The following is an 18,364-nucleotide window of genomic DNA, read 5'->3' as shown; positions in this document are numbered from 1 at the left end:
CCAACAGCCTAGACCAGGGGTGGGCAAACTTTTTGACTCGAGGGCCACAATGGGTTCTTAAACTGGACCGGAGGGCCGGAACAAAAGCATGGATGGAGTGTTTGTGTGAACTAATATAAATTCAAAGTAAACATCATTACATAAAAGGGTACGGTCTTTTTTTTTTTTTAGTTTTATCCATTTCGGACGGGCTGGATCCAGCCCTGCGGGCCGTAGTTTGCTAACGGCTGGCCTAGACCGACTTCTCCAAATCAACCAGCGCTCTCCCTCCCAGGAGCATGCCCTCACCTCTCCCCACCTTCTTCCTTCAGAGTCATGCATCTCCTAAACTCTAAGGGACCTCATGAAGCTTGCAACCAGGGTAGCAATAGGCAGTGGCAGTTCATCCTGGCACACCCCCTGACCTTCTTCCCAAAGCCCCCTTTTCTCTGATTTCGTAGTGTGCCAAAGCACACTGGCCTAGGCTCATTTCCCCAGCCCCTTCCTGTTACATGTCCCCAGCTTTAATAAACACCCTCTAAACTTCACCTGGACTCTGTTGTGAAATTTTTCCTGCACAAAGTCAAGAAACCACACGCAAGGCCAGGTCCCCTTTCCAGTAACAATGCCATGCCAATAAATTCAAGTAAAAAAAAAAAAAAAAGACTAATAGAGTGAGAAACAATCTACTGGGTGGTTGAGGGAGACTTTTTGTTCTGGCCTCTACCTGTCCACTCAGTTGGGAGTTCCCACATAAGAAAGAACACGGTATCTGCCAGGGACCAGAAAACCCCAGGTCATCTCAGCCTCCCCCAGGAGGGCTCAGGCCTGGGACTAAGTTGATCCAGGAGCTGGCTGTATCCTGGAGCAGGTGGGGCAGACTTTTTGGACAGAGCTCAGGATAGGCTCTGACATGACCTTCCCTGCTATTTAGCCACAACTCGCACAGGGCCAGGGCTGGTCCTTATGTGCAGCAGACCACAGGCAGGAAACAGCACCCATGGCAGATGTCAGGTGTCCAAGACTCTTAGTTCTGAGCTGAGTGATGACCAATGACCGCCAGACCACTGGCCGACCCCACAGGAACGCAACATTCCCTGTTCCTGCGCTCTGGGACACACCTCTCTGAATCACCCAGAGAGCACTTCCACTTGCACCAGCGATGGCTCAAAAGTGCCCACAAGACTCCCCCACTCTAGGAGATGAGTAAGCAGGAAAGTTTGGTAAATGTGTGTTAGTAACCACCTGGCATGCTGGCCATGTCCTCAACCCTGGAGGGGTCAGAACCAAGCACGTGTCTGGTAACCCCAAATCCTGGAGGCCCCGTGAAAGGAAATGATGTGAAATCTGAGGTTCAATAACCAGAGCTTTCCAACATCTCCTCCAAGGGAGTGTCTAGCTCCTTCCCCTTCAGATTGCTACTTTTGGCAGTGCTTTGAATTTGGCTACCATCAACAAATCCACAAATGACAAGTGCTGGCAAGGATATAGAGAAAAAGAAACCCTAGTACACTGCTGGTGGGAATGCAGACTGGTGCAGCCATTATGGAAAACAGTATGGAGTTTCCTAAGGAAAAATAAATATGGAAATGCCATTTGACCCAGTGATCCCACTTCTAGGAATATATCCTAAGAAACCCAAAGCACCAATCAGAAAGAATATATGCACCCCTATGTTCATAGAGCACAATTTACAATAGCTAAGAACTGGAAACAGCCCAAGTGCCCATCAGTAGATGAGTGGATAAAAAAGCTGTGATACATTTATACCATAGAATACTACGCAGCAGTAAAAAAGGAGAATCTCTTACCCCTTGAAACAGCATGCAGAGACCTGGAGAGTATCATGCTAAGTGAAATAAGTCAGCTAGAGAAAGACAAGTATCACATGATCGCACTCATATGTGGAATCTAAGTAACAAAATAAACTGATGAACCGAGTGGATCCAGAGGTGTGGAAGCATGAAGCAAAGTGGGGAATCTCAGAGGGAAGGCGGGGGAGGGTGGGTGAGTAGGAGGTAATCAACCAAAAACCTTGTATACATATATGCATAACCCATGAACACAGACAATAGGGTGCTGAAGGCCTGGGGTGGGGAGCAGGGGCTGGCTGAAGGGAATCAATGGGGAAAAAAGGGGGACAGATGTAATACTTTAAACAGTAAAGATTTATTAAAAAATAAATGTAAGAACTAAAAACAAACAAAAAAGAATAATAGCCTGCTTTAAATGCCAGTCTCTGTCCTTTGTTCTGCTCTCACGACTGCCCCTATACCACCTTTCCAGAACTCATGGCGGGTGGCGGCCCCTCAATAGACCCCGCTCACACACCTCCCAAAGGGCTTCACGCTGGCTGAGACTTCTGCCAGCACAGGTTTATCTGTGTTCTCCCTTCCCTGACACGTGCCTCCAAGTCCAGGCTGCACACAGACTGCATCACGCTCTTGCTCAGATCACCCAGAGAAAAATATCCAAACCCTGGAGCCTGCTGCTCACAGCTAGGCATGGCATTACACATTGTATCAACTTTTGCACAAGTTTCCTGAGCATCTGCTGTGCACTGGTCACTGTTCTAGGTGTTGACAGGGCCCCAAACTCTTTAGAGAAGCCCCTTGTTCTTCCCTGCTCAGCCTGTTAGTGTTTGCTCTCCCCACAAACCTGTTCACCAGGCTCCCATCTCCCTGCCCAACAGCACTGGCCCTCCCAGGCACTGTTACAGAGTCACCCCACTGGTGCTCAAGGAGACACTTGGGCATGAGAGGAAGGCCCTTGCCAAGGTCCCTTGGGTGTTAATGCCCCACCCTCCTCTTCCTTGCAGGGCTGGCAGGCACTCACTTGTTGAAGAGGTTGAGACCGATGCGATAGTGCCTCTTACGGATGACATCGTTGCTGAAGGCAGGTGAATCCCAACTGTTGCGGGTCTCCTTGTGGTAGGTCTGCTTGCTGAGTGTCTGCTCCCGCAGGCTGTCGCGGGATGACGACTCAGAGCTGCAGTTGATGGTGTCATTGGAATTGGAAGTGCTGTTGACGCTGTCGTTGTCCCCATCTGAGTAGTCTGACTCAGACTTGCTCTGCCTGTTGGCTGAGCCATTGATGGCCAGGTGGCTATCGAGCGGCCTGGAAGGCCGTGCTCGCAACTCTGGCTCCTCCCGGGGCAGGCCCTTAGGGGGGCCACAGTGGGGGCCGGGCTTGGGGCTGCCCTGCTGCCCACTGAGACTGCGCTCATAGGCACTCTTTCTCTTGAGTGAGCCACGTTCCGAGCGGTCGCTGAGGTCCACTGAGCTGTCGCTGGGAGGCTCGATGGTGAGCAGAGGGAGGTGCTCCACCCGCAGCCGCTGCTCCTGCTGCTCAAGTGACGGTGTGCTCTGGCAGCTTGTGTCTGTGTCCCCCTTGTCATCCTTGTGAGCCAGGGCCCAGTAGTCCTGGGCAGCACCCCCAGCCCGCAGTTGCAGGTCTAATTCAGTACTGGATGACCGGTGCCCCGCCTGGGAGAGGGGCAGAGGCGGTGACAATTCCTCCTCATCAATATACAGGGTGACGTCACTGTACGAGGCTGTCATCTCATCCAGTTTGTGGTGGTCCACAGTGTGCAGGGCTGCCTGGGGCTCAGTGTCCCGGGATCGCCCTGTGTCAGGGACTGGCGTTTCCTCAGCATGAAGGCTGCGGCAGTTGAGGGCATCGTCGATGGATTCGGCCAGGGATTTCACTTGCCGGGAGAAGGCATCCTCCAGCTCAGTGATGGCATCTGCGAAATCACTGGATGGGGCTGAAGACTTGAGGGATGGTGGCTCACCGAAGTCACTGCCCTCAGATGGCACCAGGGCCCCTAGCTGAGAGCCATCATCGGTCACTGAGACCTGCTTCCCTTCAAAGTAGGAGCTGTGCATCTTCTCAGGCCCCTCAAAGGAGAACTGCATCCTCATGTTGGACAGCACAATCCGGCGGGACATACGGTTCTCCGACATGGAGCTGCGCAGGCGCTCAAAGTTCTTGTTCATCTGGTACTGGCGGAAGGCTGTCTGGATGGTGCGGGCTGCATGGCGAGTCACGAGGCGTCCCCCATACTTCCGTTCTAGCATCTCCACCTGGAGGGAGAAGCAGAGGAGAGTGGAGACATTCCCAAGTGCTGGAGTAGCACATTTCCTACCAGCAGTCATTCCCTCCCCAGCCCATAGCGGCCCCATCTGGGAAGGCTTTAGCACATCCCAAAGCTGCTTAAAAGAACCACTGGTGCATGCTGATGTGCAAAATCTGGGTTCTAAGGTTAAATAAGATGGAGAAACACCATGTTAAAGTTAAAGCAAGCATGTTCCCTGTAGGACTTCTCAGAACCTTTAAAAAGTGGTGATTTCCCACACTTCTTTAGCCACAGAAGCCTTGGCCCTTGCGCATCTTTTGGTATGCAGATTAACACAATTTTGGAATGTTAGAAGAGAGGAAGGCAAGCACCTCCAGAGAGAAGGAACCAGAGGCATGGGCAAATTAAAAGACCTGCCAGCCCTGGCCAGTGTTTCTCAATGGGTAGAGCATCGGCCTGCACACTGAAGGGTTGTGGGTTTAATTCCTGGTCAAGGGCAGGTTTGATCCCCACCCCAGTCAGAGTACATGTGGGGTGCAACCGATTGATGTGTCTTTCTCACACTGATGTTTCTCTCTCCCTCTCCCTCCCTTCCACTCTTCTAAAAATCAGTGGGAAAAAATATCCTCAGGTGAGGATTACCAAACTCACAAATGACCTGCCAAAGATCTTGGCGAGGTTCTGGACACTGAGCATGGGCTTAGGCTTCCAGCCTTGCTTCCTGTCTGTGGCACTGACAGTGCGCTCTTGCTGGCCTGCAGGAGTCACTAAATTTTAGGGAGGCCCGAGAGAGTCGCCAAACTGAGGAGGTTTCTAGGCCAGACACCTGGGTTCTAACCCTGGCCCTGCTCAGAAATGTGTTGATCACTCAATGAAACTGAGGCAAGTGTCCAGCACATGCCAAGCTCAGGGACACTTGGGGCTAAAAGACCCTGAAATATATTCCTGGAAGGTGTTGACAAATTAAGAGGTTCCCAAAGTCCCCTCACTATACAGACAAGGAAACTGAGGCCCAGAGAAGAGAAGCTCTCACTCTTTGGAACCACAGGCCCTGACAGTCCTTCTCCTTGAGTTAGGAGTTGGGGCAGTGCTGCAGGCAGGTGAGAGGGACTGGGACTTCCTGAAGTCCTGAAACTCATGCCAGTCCACTTGTGACCTAGGACAGCTCTGAGGGCTGCTCTGGGCCTCGATACTGAGTGAGAAACAGATGTATACCTGGAGCTAGAGCCTGCTCAGTGGGAATGCAAGAGACGGAACTGGCTTCTCCCAGGGAGCCAGGAAAAGCAGCATCTGCTGTGGAGCCAAGAGAACTCTCACATCCTCGAGAACAATCCACAGTGCTCAGGGAGGCAAAGCAGTGTACCCTGCTCACCTAGGTTCCACCTGCTTACTCGATGTGGGCACTACACCAAAACTGGTAACACAGAGACAGGTCACTACTCTCAAGAAGCAAACAGTTGACTAGGATTAAAAATGGCAGCAGAGTAAGTGGATGCTGCATGGACCTGCTCCCAGGAACAAACTGGAATTAAAACTAAAATACAGAAAAACTTCCTGAACAATCAACGGAAGACTCCCAGGAGAGAACCTGATATCCGAAGACCAAAAGTGGAGACCCCATAGAGACTGCTAGGATGGGTGGAGGCGTGAAAGGGCTGACCAGGTGATAACAGACAGCAACTGAAGTTCCGGAGAGATATATCAGTTGTGGGGCCTCTGGGATTTAATCCCCTAGCTGGGCTCCCCAGCAGAAAGCACCAGAACGGAGAAGGGTACCCACATAATATCTGGGTGTGAAAAGCAGGGTTGCTGTCTGCAAGGGAGTGACAGCTAAAAATTCAGGCACCCTCTAAAGGGACAATGCACAAAATTCCCTGTGGAGCCACCCACCTTGTGCTCTGGTGGAGGGAGGGTGAAGTAGTCTGGGCTGTGTGAGCAGAAGCCAGGATTGGGGACTCAGGAGATAGAGCTAAGAAGGAAGACACCCCAAGTTTCCTGTGCTGATCCATTCCCTCACCCAGTGGAAGACATCTTTCCCACACAGACATTTGCCTTGCCTGGAGGGAAGACAGTTGACCCATCCTACTCAGAAACAATTTGCCCTAAGGCACTGTAATCAAAACAGTCTGGTACTGGCACAAGAATAGGCATATAGATCAATGGAACAGAACAGAGAACCCAGAAATTGACCCAAGCCGTTATGCTCAATTAATATTTGACAATGGAAGCAAGAGCATACAATGGAGTTAAGAGTCTCTTCAATAAGTGTTGTTGGAAAAATTGGACAGACACATGCAAACAAAACAAAAAAAAGAAAGAAAATTTAGACCACCGATTACACCATACACAAGAATAAATTCAAAATGGATAAAAGAGCCCTAACCGGTTTGGCTCAGCGGATAGAGCGTCGGCCTGCGGACTGAAGGGTCCCAGGTACGATTCCAGTCAAGGGCATGTACCCGGGTTGCGGTCACATCCCTAGTAGGGGGCGTGCAAGGGGCAGCTGAATTGATGTTTCTCTCTCATCAATGTTTCTAACTCTCTATTCCTCTCCCTTCCTCTCTGTAAAAAATCAATAAAATATATTTTAAAAATGGATAAAAGACTTAAATGTAAATGGTGAAACCATAAAAATCCTAGAAAAAACCACAGGCAGCAAAATTTCAGACATCTCTCGTAGCAATATGTTTATAGATACATCTCCTAGGGCAAAGGAAACTAAGGAGAAAACAAACAAATGAGACTACAGCTAAATTAAAAGCTTCTGCAGAGCAAAAGAAACCATCAACAAAATAAAAAGAGAGCCCACTGTATGAGATGTGGAGAAAAGAGAACCCTAGTACACTGCTGATGGGAAAGCAGACTAGTGCAATCATTATGGAAAACACTACGGAGTTTCCTCAAAAAATGGAACTGCCATTTGACCCAGTGATCCCACTTCTAGGAATATATCCTAAGAAACCCAAAGCACCAATCAGAAAGAATATATGCACCCCTATGTCCACAGCAGCACCATTTTCAATAGCTAAGATCTGGAAACAGCCCAAGTGCCCAACAGTAGATGAGTGGGTAAAAAAAGCTGTGGTACATTTATATCATGGAATACTACACAGCAGTAAAAAAGGAGAATTTCTTACCCCTTAAGACGGCATGGAGAGACCTGGAGAGTATCATGCTAAGTGAAATAAGCCAGTCAGTGAAAGACAAGTATTACATGATCACATTCATATGTGGAATCTAAGTAACAAAATAAACTGATGAACGGAGTGGATCCAGAGGTGTGGCGGGCTGGCTCGGCCATGGCATACTCAGCCCCACATTGGGAGCCTTATGTGCCATGCCAGCTCAGCAACCCTGAGAGGGGGTGGTGAAGGATTGAGAAAAGACAGACAAGAAAATGAAAGCTGGGTCTGGGTGGGACACTGTCGTCTCTGATGGAGAGCTTCTCTGATGGAGAGCTATAGCCACAGACTACAAGCCATGTCTTAATTTAATAGCCAAATTCCACGAGGCACAGTAAGGGAGTGGTTAAGATGTTTACAACATTCTTGTTTCGATCCTACTCAATTACCTGCACCTGAACTCTATCAAGCCCACATCACTCAGACACGTGGGACCACATTTTGGACCATAGGTTCAAGCTGACAACTATAGCTGTTGGCTATAATTTGTATACATATATGCATAACTCATTGTCACAGACAATAGGGTGCTGAAGGCCTGGGGCAGGGGAGGGGGAGAGGGCGGGCTAGAGGGGGTTAATGGGAGGGAAAGCGGGACATATGTAATACTTCCAACAATAAAGAATTATTAAATTGTATATCATCAGTCAGCAGTGACTGACATGGTACTTAACATGTTAATTTAAAAAAGAAAAAGCGAAGAGTTACCCTGGCTGGTATGGCTCAGTTGGTTGAGCATCGTCCCATATAACAAAAGGTTGTGGGTTTGATCCCTGGTTGTGGATATGTAGGAGGCAGCTGATGGATGTTCTGCTCTCACATCAATGTTTCTATTTCTCTCTCCCTCTCCTTTCCTCTCTCTTTAAAAATCAATACAAATTAAAAAAAAAAAAGAATCAAAGAGTCTGTCATGGAGAATAGACAGAGAGGCATAGATGCCACTAAAATAAAGCCAAACATATGCTAGTGTCAGGGGAGAGGGTTGCTCAGAGCCACTGTAGAGGCTGGGGAAAATGGCTTATAGCCTCACACAACCAAGTGTGGGTACTGGTCCCCAACTTGCCGGTTGGTAGTCTGTTCACCTCTCTGGAAAGTAAGAGCCTGCTCAGCTCCATGAGCCACCCTCCTCAGGGATGCCAGCTCCCCCAAACATGGGACACACTAGCTCTCTGGGGTCCATAGGAGAGGGGGCGGCAGGCTGAGCAGAGCGGCTATCTTAGCAGAACAGGGGAGGGAAATGGGTGGGTGGGTAGGGGGTGTGTATGACTCAAACTGACTTTTCAAAGCCTGGCCAGTCCCAGAGTCAGCCAGGGTAGGTCTGTTTTTTCCCCTCACCCTGAAGGTGACTTCACACCCACATTCTGTACGCAGAGGTTATTTGGGTTTTGAGTGCAGCCCTGTAAGTCCACCCGGCCAATAAAGGGCAAGCCCTTTCTTCTCCACCCTCCCAGGCCTGAGGTCCTGGGCCCCTTACGTTAGCCTTCAGGGGTGGAGGTAGGGGCCATGATGCCAGGGCCACCAGCTCAGGCCCAGAGCTGATGCCAGGGCCTATTTTCTCCTGCCGACTTGGGATCTCACAAACCAAGCAGCAACCCTGTTTGCCTGAGACAGGCTCCCCAAATCTGGAGTTGCAGGGGAGGGAGTGAAGAGGGACTTCAGGAAGACAGACATGGGCTCTGTGTTTTGTCATCAAAGCCCCTCTCAGTCCCTCCTACCTGGCCTCCCCCAGAACACACACATTAACCCAGGCCTGCTCTTACTTGTCCCTAAGACTCACCGTGGCCATTCTGAAATCTCTCTCAGCCAGAACCGACCCAAGGCCTGGTCTGGAAGTTCAATGGGATACAGGGAGGAGACCCAGTCAGTGTATGCTCACCTGACATTCACAATGACGTCCAGTCCGCAGATACAAGGACACACACTTCTCAGAGGAGGCTCAAAGACATAGCGACAAGAAGCCAACCCCAGCTGGGTCTCTCCCATGAAGGCTGCTGCCCGTTCCCAAGTGGCCAAGAGACAGGCCCCACCTACCTGCTTGTCCTGCAGGTCCGAGGAGAGCTCATAGCTCTCAGAGAGGGAACGTGAGCGCTTGATGGCCTCCTCCTCGGCCTGCTTGCGCAGGATGGAGGTCGAGTGCTGCAGCTTGGGCCTCCGTGTGCGCTGTCCCAGTGGCCCTGAGTACAGCCCATAGGCACCCACAGATGTGTGCTCGTAATGGTCCGGGCTCAGGCTGGATCCAGGTGCTAAGGGGTCCTGGTGATAGGCCGAGGGACTGTCCAATGATGTGCAGGTCTCACTGCTGGGGGCCTCGCCCTCCACACTGTAGAAGAGAGAGGAGAGAGGCCTCCAATGAACAGGAAACCAGAATCCAGGCATTTCGGGGCATCAGGAGGTAAGAGGGGGTAATGTCCAAGAGGCAGCCTAACCACATGGCAGTGGGACTCTACACCCCTAGTCTTCCTACTTCCCCTCACCCTCCTACAGTTGACCACCCTGTACAGCCAGAGGGACCCTGCCAAGACTCTCTGCTCCACATCTTCCTGAGGCTCACCTCCCTCAGGGTTCATTTTCTCTGTAAAACTTATCATCTTCTAACATCTAACACTTTACTGATTTTGCTTACTGTCCATCTCCTACACAAAAATGTCAATTTGTGAGGACAGACGTTTAGCCCATTGATACACCTAAAGCAGGGCCTATACACAGTAGGTGCTCAGTAAGATTTACTCACTGACTGAATGGACCCTATCACTTCTTCTCCCTCACTCCTGCCACCTGCATTAAGTAAACCCCTGATTTTGTAGTTTTGTTTTTTTTTAAAAAACAGTAATTAATAAAAGTGACTATTGCACCTACTCAGGGATCATAAGGTACCCCCGGTACTTCAGAATATGCCTTTATTTGAAGGTAGGGTCTATAAGAGATAATTAAGTTAAAATGAGGTCATTACAGTCCTAATTCAATATGACTGGAATCCTTATGAGAGATACTAGGACACAGACACACACACAGGGATGACCATGTAAGGACATGGCGAGAAAGTAGCCCTCTATATGTCAAGGAGAGAGGCCTCAGAGAAAGGAGCCCTGTGACACCTTGATCTCAGACTCTCAGCCTCAGGAACTGTGAGGAATAAACATCTGTTGTTAGAGCCTGTGGCACTTGTTCTGATGCAGGGACTTGCCTGAGGTTGCATCGATAGTGAGTAGGATTAAGGCCCAAGTTGGTGGGACTCCCAAGACCAGGTGCTCCCTTCCACCTCCTGCCCCTCATCCCCAGGGCACATATATATTCTCCCAAAGTTCCAAGCACCAGGGCTGATGAGGGGAATGGTTGACTTCATCCCAAACTCATGAACTCAGCTGATGGACACTGGTTACCACTGCAGACTGCTCTTCAGCATAGGACATGGAGCGAAGGGAGAAATTTATACAAGATATTTCTAACACAGCTTCTGGTACCCCTCTAGTCATGCCTTTCCATTTGCCTGTCCCTGTAGAGCAGCCGTGGGCAAACTACAGCCCGCGGGCCGGATGGCCCGTTTGAAATGAATAAAACTATTGGAAAAAAAAGACCGTACCCTTTTATGTAATGATGTTTACTTTGAATTTATATTAGTTCACACAAACACTCCATCCATGCTTTTGTTCCGGCCCTCTGGTCCAGTTTAAGAACCCATTGTGGCCCTCAAGTCAAAAAGTTTGCCCACCTCTGCTGTAGAGTATCATTCAACCTTTACAAAACCCTGTGGCCAGGGCAGGGTCTCTCTGGGGCCCAGTACTTCAGAGAAGGGATGCAGGCCCTTCCCAGGCTACTGTCCTTCCTCAATACTCCCATCTGCAGACTAATGGGAAAGCCTTGCATTCAAGAGCCTCGGGGTCAACTGGTTTAGCCCCCTTCCCTTGCCTCTACTTGTCACAGGGATTGGCAGGGCCATACTGCCAAGTGTAGAATGTGAGAATGTTCACTGACTCCTAGGTGAGACTCGAAGTAGGGGTTCGGGAAGGGGACCCTGGAACAGAGAGGGCCAAGACAAAGGCAGCAGACCAATGCAGTCTATTCCAATTCTGCCCTGAGCCAGGTCTGGGTGGCCAACTCATAATACAAAAAGACTTCCACTCTACCAACTGGCCTTGCTTCCAGGAACTTGCAGTGGCTGTCCTGTGACAAAGGACATCCCATTCTGCTCCCCAGAGGCTAAAGTGTGACTAGAGGTCCTTCTCTGGGGAAGAGCCCTAGGCTAGAAGTTAAAAGACTAGGTGCTTTGCCTTGATCTGGCTGTGAACCAGGGTGGGTCAGTTCTCATTTCAAGGGCTAGATGCCTTTGAGGGATCAGAGGAATGAAAGGGATGGGGACACACAGAACTTAAAATGCTAGTATTGTTTTTACTAGGACAGTAAGGGGGCTCTGTAATAAATATAACCAAAAGTAACGTCACAGGGTGATCTGATCATAAATTCCTAACAGGGCAGGTCATGGTGGGTAGTCATACCCCAGACCTATAAAAGACTTATCTTTTCCTTAAGCAAGCCCTGTCCAAAATGCCTTTTTCAGAGCCCTCAGAAGTAATCATCCTCAAGGAAGCACATAATTTTAACTATACTGTACTTTGTTTTCTCTCAACTTCATGTAAGCTTCCTCTATTCCCTCCTTAATTCCAAATGTATAAAAGACACTGCAAAACTGTTATTCTCTGAGCATTTGAGATCTTACTTCCTAGCATGTCTTTAGTTTGGCTCAAATAAACACAAAAATTCTCTACAGGTTACATCAACATTTACTTGGTGTAGTAATGCAGGATTCTGAAGAAGCCCACCCAGGACCACCCTGCAGACACATAACTGGGGTACCCCATGCTAGGTACCAGCAAGGGCCCATTGTGCCCCCCTGGCTCCCTGCGTCACATTGGGTACACTTGGATGAGTTTTCTTTTGAAATCCTGGACCTCCCTGTTTTAGGCAACTGATCCTGAATTTATCCGAGCTGTTCTTAGAAAATTCTTGAGGTAGAAAAGGGTTGAGATAATCCAGGGAAAGTAGAGTAAAATGGGTTGCTGCTTTTAATTTTAGCTGTTTTTTTGTTTGTTTGTTTTGTTTTTAAATTTGATTGCTTACTGAGAATCTGAACAAAATCTTTCCTGGTTAAATGAGAGACTGAACTCTAGTTAGCTCCAAAAGAGAAAGGACACTTCATTCCCCAACCTGAATCTCAGGTATTCTTAGGTGACTAAGAATCTTTGTGGAATTGCCTGAGGAAATATTTTCTCCAGGGTGTAAAGCAGTCATTCCATAGAGAGATTCACCATATCTGGCTCATCCAAAGAAGGGCACACATAAAGGCTGATTTTCCCTAGAAGTTTGTTTAGACTCTAAAGATCTCAAAGGAAAACTAAAATTAATTGGGAAATTGTGCCCCAGAGGCCAACAAGTCCCACAACTGTCAGCCTACCATTAATACTTCTGCAGGATCCTTTGTCACTTCAAATCATTTTCAGGCACAATTAGAAAAAGCTGGCTGTAAAATTAGGCAGAATGAATGGAAAACATTTAATTGGTCTCTCAAAGCTCCAAAAAGAGGATTTAGATAAATGGATGGGGACACATAGAACTTATGATGTACTTTAGGTGGCAATCCAATTATTTGAGGTATTAAAAAATGCCTGTCCTGCCCTAGTGGCATTGGCTCAGTGGTTGAGCATCTATCTATGAACCAGGAGGTCACAGTTCAATTCCCAGTCAGGCCACAAGCCTGAGTTGTGGGCTCCATGCCCAATGTGGGGCAAGCAGGAGGCAGCCAATCAATGATTCTCTTTCATCATTGATGTTTCTATCTCCCTCTCCCTTCCTCTCTGAAATAAAATATATATATGTATTATAAATATTAAATAGATAAATAAATAAATATGCCTATCCTTATTTTAAAAGGGGGAAGGTCATTGGAACTTGACTTGTCAAGGACAGATTTTGTGTCTTCTTATCCCAACTGCCAAAACAAAATATGGATCCAACTGTTCTTTTATAAGCTAGTTTTTCTCATGGCTAGAAACTCTCTTTGTCTATGTGTTTCTATATATCTATATTGTAAATGTGAGGCAACTTTTTACCTCTGGAGAATATTGTTAAAATTAAGCATATTGATGTTAATTGATTTTGAGGGCAAGCATTTGTAATGCCTGGGTATTCTAAAATTCTCAGAATTATAGAAACTAACCCAAAAGCTTTTCAAGTTCATGTGGTCTAAAATTGCTCTTTAGTAAATAAACTTTGTTGGTTTAAGTAGAACAGAAATGTCTTTCAGGTTATTGACATTAAAGATTTGTTCTTTTGTTGTTTCTTTAATGTTAAATTGCATTAATGTAAATAAGTGGTAAAAAACGAATAACCAGGCCTGGCCTGTGTGGCTCAGAGATTGAGCGTCAACCTATGAGAGGTCATGGTTCGATTCCTGGTCAGGTCATATGCCCCAGCTGTGGGCTCAATCCCCAGTGTGGAGCATGAAGAGTCAGCTGATCAATGATTCTCTCTCATCATTGATGTTTCCATCTCTCTCTCTCTCCCCCTCCCTTCCTCTCTGAAACTAATAAAAATATGGTTTTTTTAAAAAAGAAAATGCCAAGTAGGTGACCATTTCTCACAGGGAGCTCCCAGGAGACAATGACTTTAAAGATCACTAACTGCCACCTGGAGATTTTGTTTATTGGAAAGAACGTCAAATAAAAGACACTTTCCAATCTCATCGGAAGGGGCCTTATTGGGCACCTCACCAGGAAGGGACATCAACCCCTGTGTCTCTGACACTAGCCTCCACCTATAAGGGACACCAAAGACTCCTCTAGGTTGAGAAGCCCCTGACTTCAGAGGTGGACAGCTATCCAAAGACATCTACAAGGTCTGCATACCAACAAAGTGATGTTGAACTCAGAATCCATTTCCATTGTTTTTGTCTGCTAATAATAGTCATCATAATATTATACTTATTCTTTGGATTTTTTCTATATAGTCCAACTCCTTATGATTACTGAACATGTATAACTATTAATACTCTTTTCATGGCTTATGTGAATGTTATACTAGATGCAAAATACAAAAAGTGAGATAGAGGCAAAATGTGAATCATGCTAGCTCATAGCACAGAAATGATCCAGAGAGTTTTTCACAATGAAGGCCCAAAAGGCCTCACTGCCTTCCATTTACCTGCCCTTCCCTTTTGGAAAATTTGGCCTCAACACACATCCTATGGTTATGGTACTGCCTCTTCCCCATTGGCCCACCTTTGCAACAAAACAACATTGATATTGAGACTTCCTAAGAGAAAACCTTCCTCACATTGTGATACCATACTATCCGACCAAAAGGTTGGTCATCAATACAACCTCTGGACTGTTTTATAACCAAAAGGGGGAACTGTGAACAAAAAAAGGGGTTTTATGGAAAGTAACCTCACAGGGTGATCTGATCATAAATTCCTACCTGGGCAGATCATGGTAGGTAGTCATGTCCCAGGCATATAACTTTTCCAGTAAAAGGTTTATTTTTGCCATAAGCAAGCCTCATCCATTGTTTCTGTGCATCTAGATTAACACACCTTTGAAATAAATGGTAACACCCTTAAGTGAGCATATAATCTTCACTACTCTGTAATTCAATCCCCACCTTGCTTTCTCCCACCTCCATGTAATCTTCCTTTGTTCCCTCAATTAACTTCAAATGTATAAAAGAAACTTCAAAATTGTCATTCTCCAGAGCATTTGAAATCTTGCTTTCTGGCATGTCATCAGTTTGGCTCAAATAAACTTTTACAAAAATTCTCTACAGGTTTGGTTATTTCTTACGTTCATAGTTCTGATAAAGCTTCAAACAGTGCCTCACAATAAACAGTGTGTGGAAGAGTGAAGGTGTCCCCATGTCACACCCACAGGCGGTTAATGTCAACTTACAGATGAGCAGATAGTCTCCACTGGAAAAGCCCAGCGGGCTGTGTGGCTGAAAGCCGCATACTCCTCCCACCATCCTGCCTTCTGAGAGCAGCCTGTGAACACCTCACCAGGATTTCCCCATGCTGGCAATGCTTGGTCAGGGCTCTGCTCATGTGGATTTAAAATATTCTGGCCTGAGTTTGCAGAAACAGGAAAGAGGGAGGTTTCTGTGCATCCCAGAGGCAGATGCCCCACGTGCCATCTCAGTCACTCCGAGCTGCCTGTGGCTGTCAGGGAGTGCGGCAGGTCTGGGCCTTCTCCACTCTGCCTGATGCTCTGGGAGGAGGAGCAGTGCTCATCTCTCATGTAGGTGATGGATTTGATCCTTACCCTAGTCCTTGCTGACCTGGCCTTAAAACGAGTGTGAGCAGGCAAAACAGGGTATTCTCCCTAACGCCAGGGAGGGGAGTGTCTGTAGGCCCGTCTGTGGTTTGGGGCATAGGGAAACAGTTGAGGGTCACTGAACTAAGGGCTGTACCTTGCCTTATAGTGATCAAGGGCATGGCTGCCCAAATGGCAACCTGGATTTCTAGGCAGGACATCAACATGATTTACCACCCTGGAGGGAGGACTGGGTCCAGCAGGAGGGGCACTCTTTAGGTCTGATAGGAATGGAGTTGGTTGGGGAGTGAAGAACTTTCTGGAGCTATGACAGCCCAGGATTCCTGCTCTGTGCATTACCTGCCCTCCTAAATACCTTGGGCCCGCAGGTTCCAGAACATGCTAGGTAGAAGGAGCCGGGCCTCCATTCAAGGCCAAGAAAGGGGGTCTGATAGTCACCCACAGCCTTTCCCTTCACGATGTCAACTCCAGCGTCCTCTCCTTTATCAGTCCTACCTTCCAAACATACCCAGGCTCTGCCCTCTCCTCAGTAGGTGATGCAGGCCACCAGCAAGGTTTCCTGGATTATCACACAGCCTCCTTACTCTTCTCCCTGCTTCTCTTCTCCCCACAGAAGTCAGAGCAATCCTGATAAAACATAAACCAGATCAAGTGCCTCCTAGGCTCCCCATCACACTTAGAAGACACTGTCCTTGACATGTCCTTCAAGGCTTGTCATCTTGGCTCCTCTTCTCCTTGCTCATTCTATTCCAGCCTCACTGACTTCTCTTCTCAAAAGAGTGAGGCATACTCTTGCCTTAGGGCCTTTACATGGCCTGCTCCTTCTGCTTGGAACACTCTTCCTATATCTCTGCATGGACCTCGCCCTCATCTCTTTTAGGTCCTGACTCAATGCTACCTTCTGAAGGAGGCCCACCCTACTCACTTAGTTTAAAACCTCCCCTCCCTCCCCTCAGCACTTCTAATCCTTACTCTGCTTTTCCTCTCTCCATGACGATCATCACCTTGGAACACACTGTATAATGTATTCATTATATTTTTTTGGTTTGTTGTCTGTCTCCTACATCAGTACATAAGCTCTATAAGAACAAGGGTAAATTTGTTTGTTTTGCTTACTGATATTCCCCAAGTGCCAACACATGTGTTCAGTAAATGCTTGCTGAAGGAGTGAAGGCACTCCCCCATGCCTGCTGTGTACTGGGTTCTGAAACATTTTTTCTTACATCATCCCCACTCAACATACATGTGCTGCAAACCTATCTTGTGATCTTTCTCCATCACCGCACAGTGACACAGCGACCTGAGCCAGAGTCCTGGATGCCATCACTTCAGTCCGCCCCCCTACAGCCAACCCTTACCCCTGCCCCATTCAATCTGTCACCAATTCCTGCAGAATCTATGTGAGTGGTGTTCCCTTGAGTTGTGCAATGTGGCAGCCCTTCCATGTCCCTAAAATCAAAACCAACCTCAAACTATCCTGATAAGAAAAGAAATGGTGAGGCCATCTTACTATAACCACCATGGTGCCACAACCAATACTGTCCTCCAATAAAATGAGTGGACAAAAGTGAAGACATCATTAGTGGAGATATGAAGCTTAAGAGTTTGTATTGAGCCAGAGAACATCACTTCTTATTGGTCCCAATAAGAAGCTACACAACATTAAACGTTAGAAGAGTCTTTTCTTAATCTGGCTAACAGAAAGATAAATTTTTTTAAGTGAAAATGCCCAGTGTTGACACGTATGTGCAACAACAGGCACTCTCAAAAGTATGTAGAACTTTTTCAGAGTAGTAGCTAGAAATAATTATCAAATTAAATCATGTGGATGCTTGACTGGCTGAACCAATATATTTTATTTATAGTAGCACCCTAAAACTCAAGGATCTAAGCCCTTGTCCTGATTAGCACTCAACTCTAATCCCAGTTCTTTCCTGGGTGAGGAGAAAGTGTCAAATGTCATCAGAATAGTCATCTTCTCACTCCCCACAGCAAGATCCCCACAGCAGATTGCCCAAGGGACAAAAGTCTTTGCTTTTGACCTGAGTACACTGGTGGGACTTTGGGGTCAGGGAATTGCCAGGCGCACCTCCACCCTCACCCCCACTCCCACCCCTCTGCTCCCACTACTGCCTCCTCCCTCCTGAGCCTCCAGGCCCACGGAACCATGCCTTGAACACCACTCCACAGTTATTCCCATGTGGAGTTCAGTGTCTCAGCACACAGGTCAGCTCCCTTGGGGAGGCTTTTCCCACAAGCAGGATTAAAGACTCTGGAGTCAGTCCTCAGCTCCCCACCGTGACTGGACTCATGATCTCTTAAACTGCTGGACCACATGCAAATCAAAGAATAGGGTGGGTATCTGTTCCAAGTCTCTGGCATTCCTTGTCAATTTAGTTACTGGAATATTGTATGACAATTATATGGCTGCTGCCTGAAATCTTTTGATCCTCCTGGTTCAGAAATCCCTTTTCTAGAAATTCAGGCTAAGAAAAGATCAATGAGGAAAGAAATAAATATCAGGAATTTCACTGCAGTATTGTTTCTAAATATAAAAATTTATGAATCGGGAGGGAGCTTCAGACTCTGAGCTCCAGAGCCGGGCGAGTCTCTGGGGACCCAGACTCAAACGGGAGAGGCGGGACTGTCTGGCTTCGTCGGAACTCGAGGGCAGCTTTCTCTCCGAGGTTTGCAGCGGTTGCTGGGACTCTGTGAGGCAGAGCCCCTAGGGACGGAACTGAGAGCAGCCATAACTCCACCCGCCCTGTAGATCCCCTGGGACCCGCCCCGCCCAAGCCCTGGACAGG

The 18,364-nt window shown here is 47.6% G+C and overlaps 1 protein-coding gene across 5 annotated transcripts in view; it reads right to left on the bottom strand.

Moving 5' to 3' along the window:
- IQSEC1 (IQ motif and Sec7 domain 1) overlaps positions 1–18,364 on the bottom strand; it is a 186,418-nt gene that overhangs the window by 30,331 nt on the left and 137,723 nt on the right. For all 5 annotated transcript variants that reach the window (XM_015566040.1, XM_015566037.1, XM_015566038.1 and 2 more), the window contains exons 2-3: positions 9,271–9,559; positions 2,815–4,064 (exon numbers count right to left, since the gene is read on the bottom strand). In XM_015566040.1, the coding sequence (XP_015421526.1) occupies positions 2,815–4,064; positions 9,271–9,559 (1,539 nt within the window). The remainder of the gene's footprint in view (positions 1–2,814; positions 4,065–9,270; positions 9,560–18,364) is intronic.

Source organism: Myotis davidii, unplaced genomic scaffold, assembly GCF_000327345.1.
Source record: "Myotis davidii unplaced genomic scaffold, ASM32734v1 scaffold282, whole genome shotgun sequence".
Classification (NCBI taxonomy): Eukaryota; Metazoa; Chordata; class Mammalia; order Chiroptera; family Vespertilionidae; genus Myotis; species Myotis davidii.
Note: the sequence above shows the minus strand (reverse complement) of the source record. Positions and strands in the feature narration are given on the sequence as shown.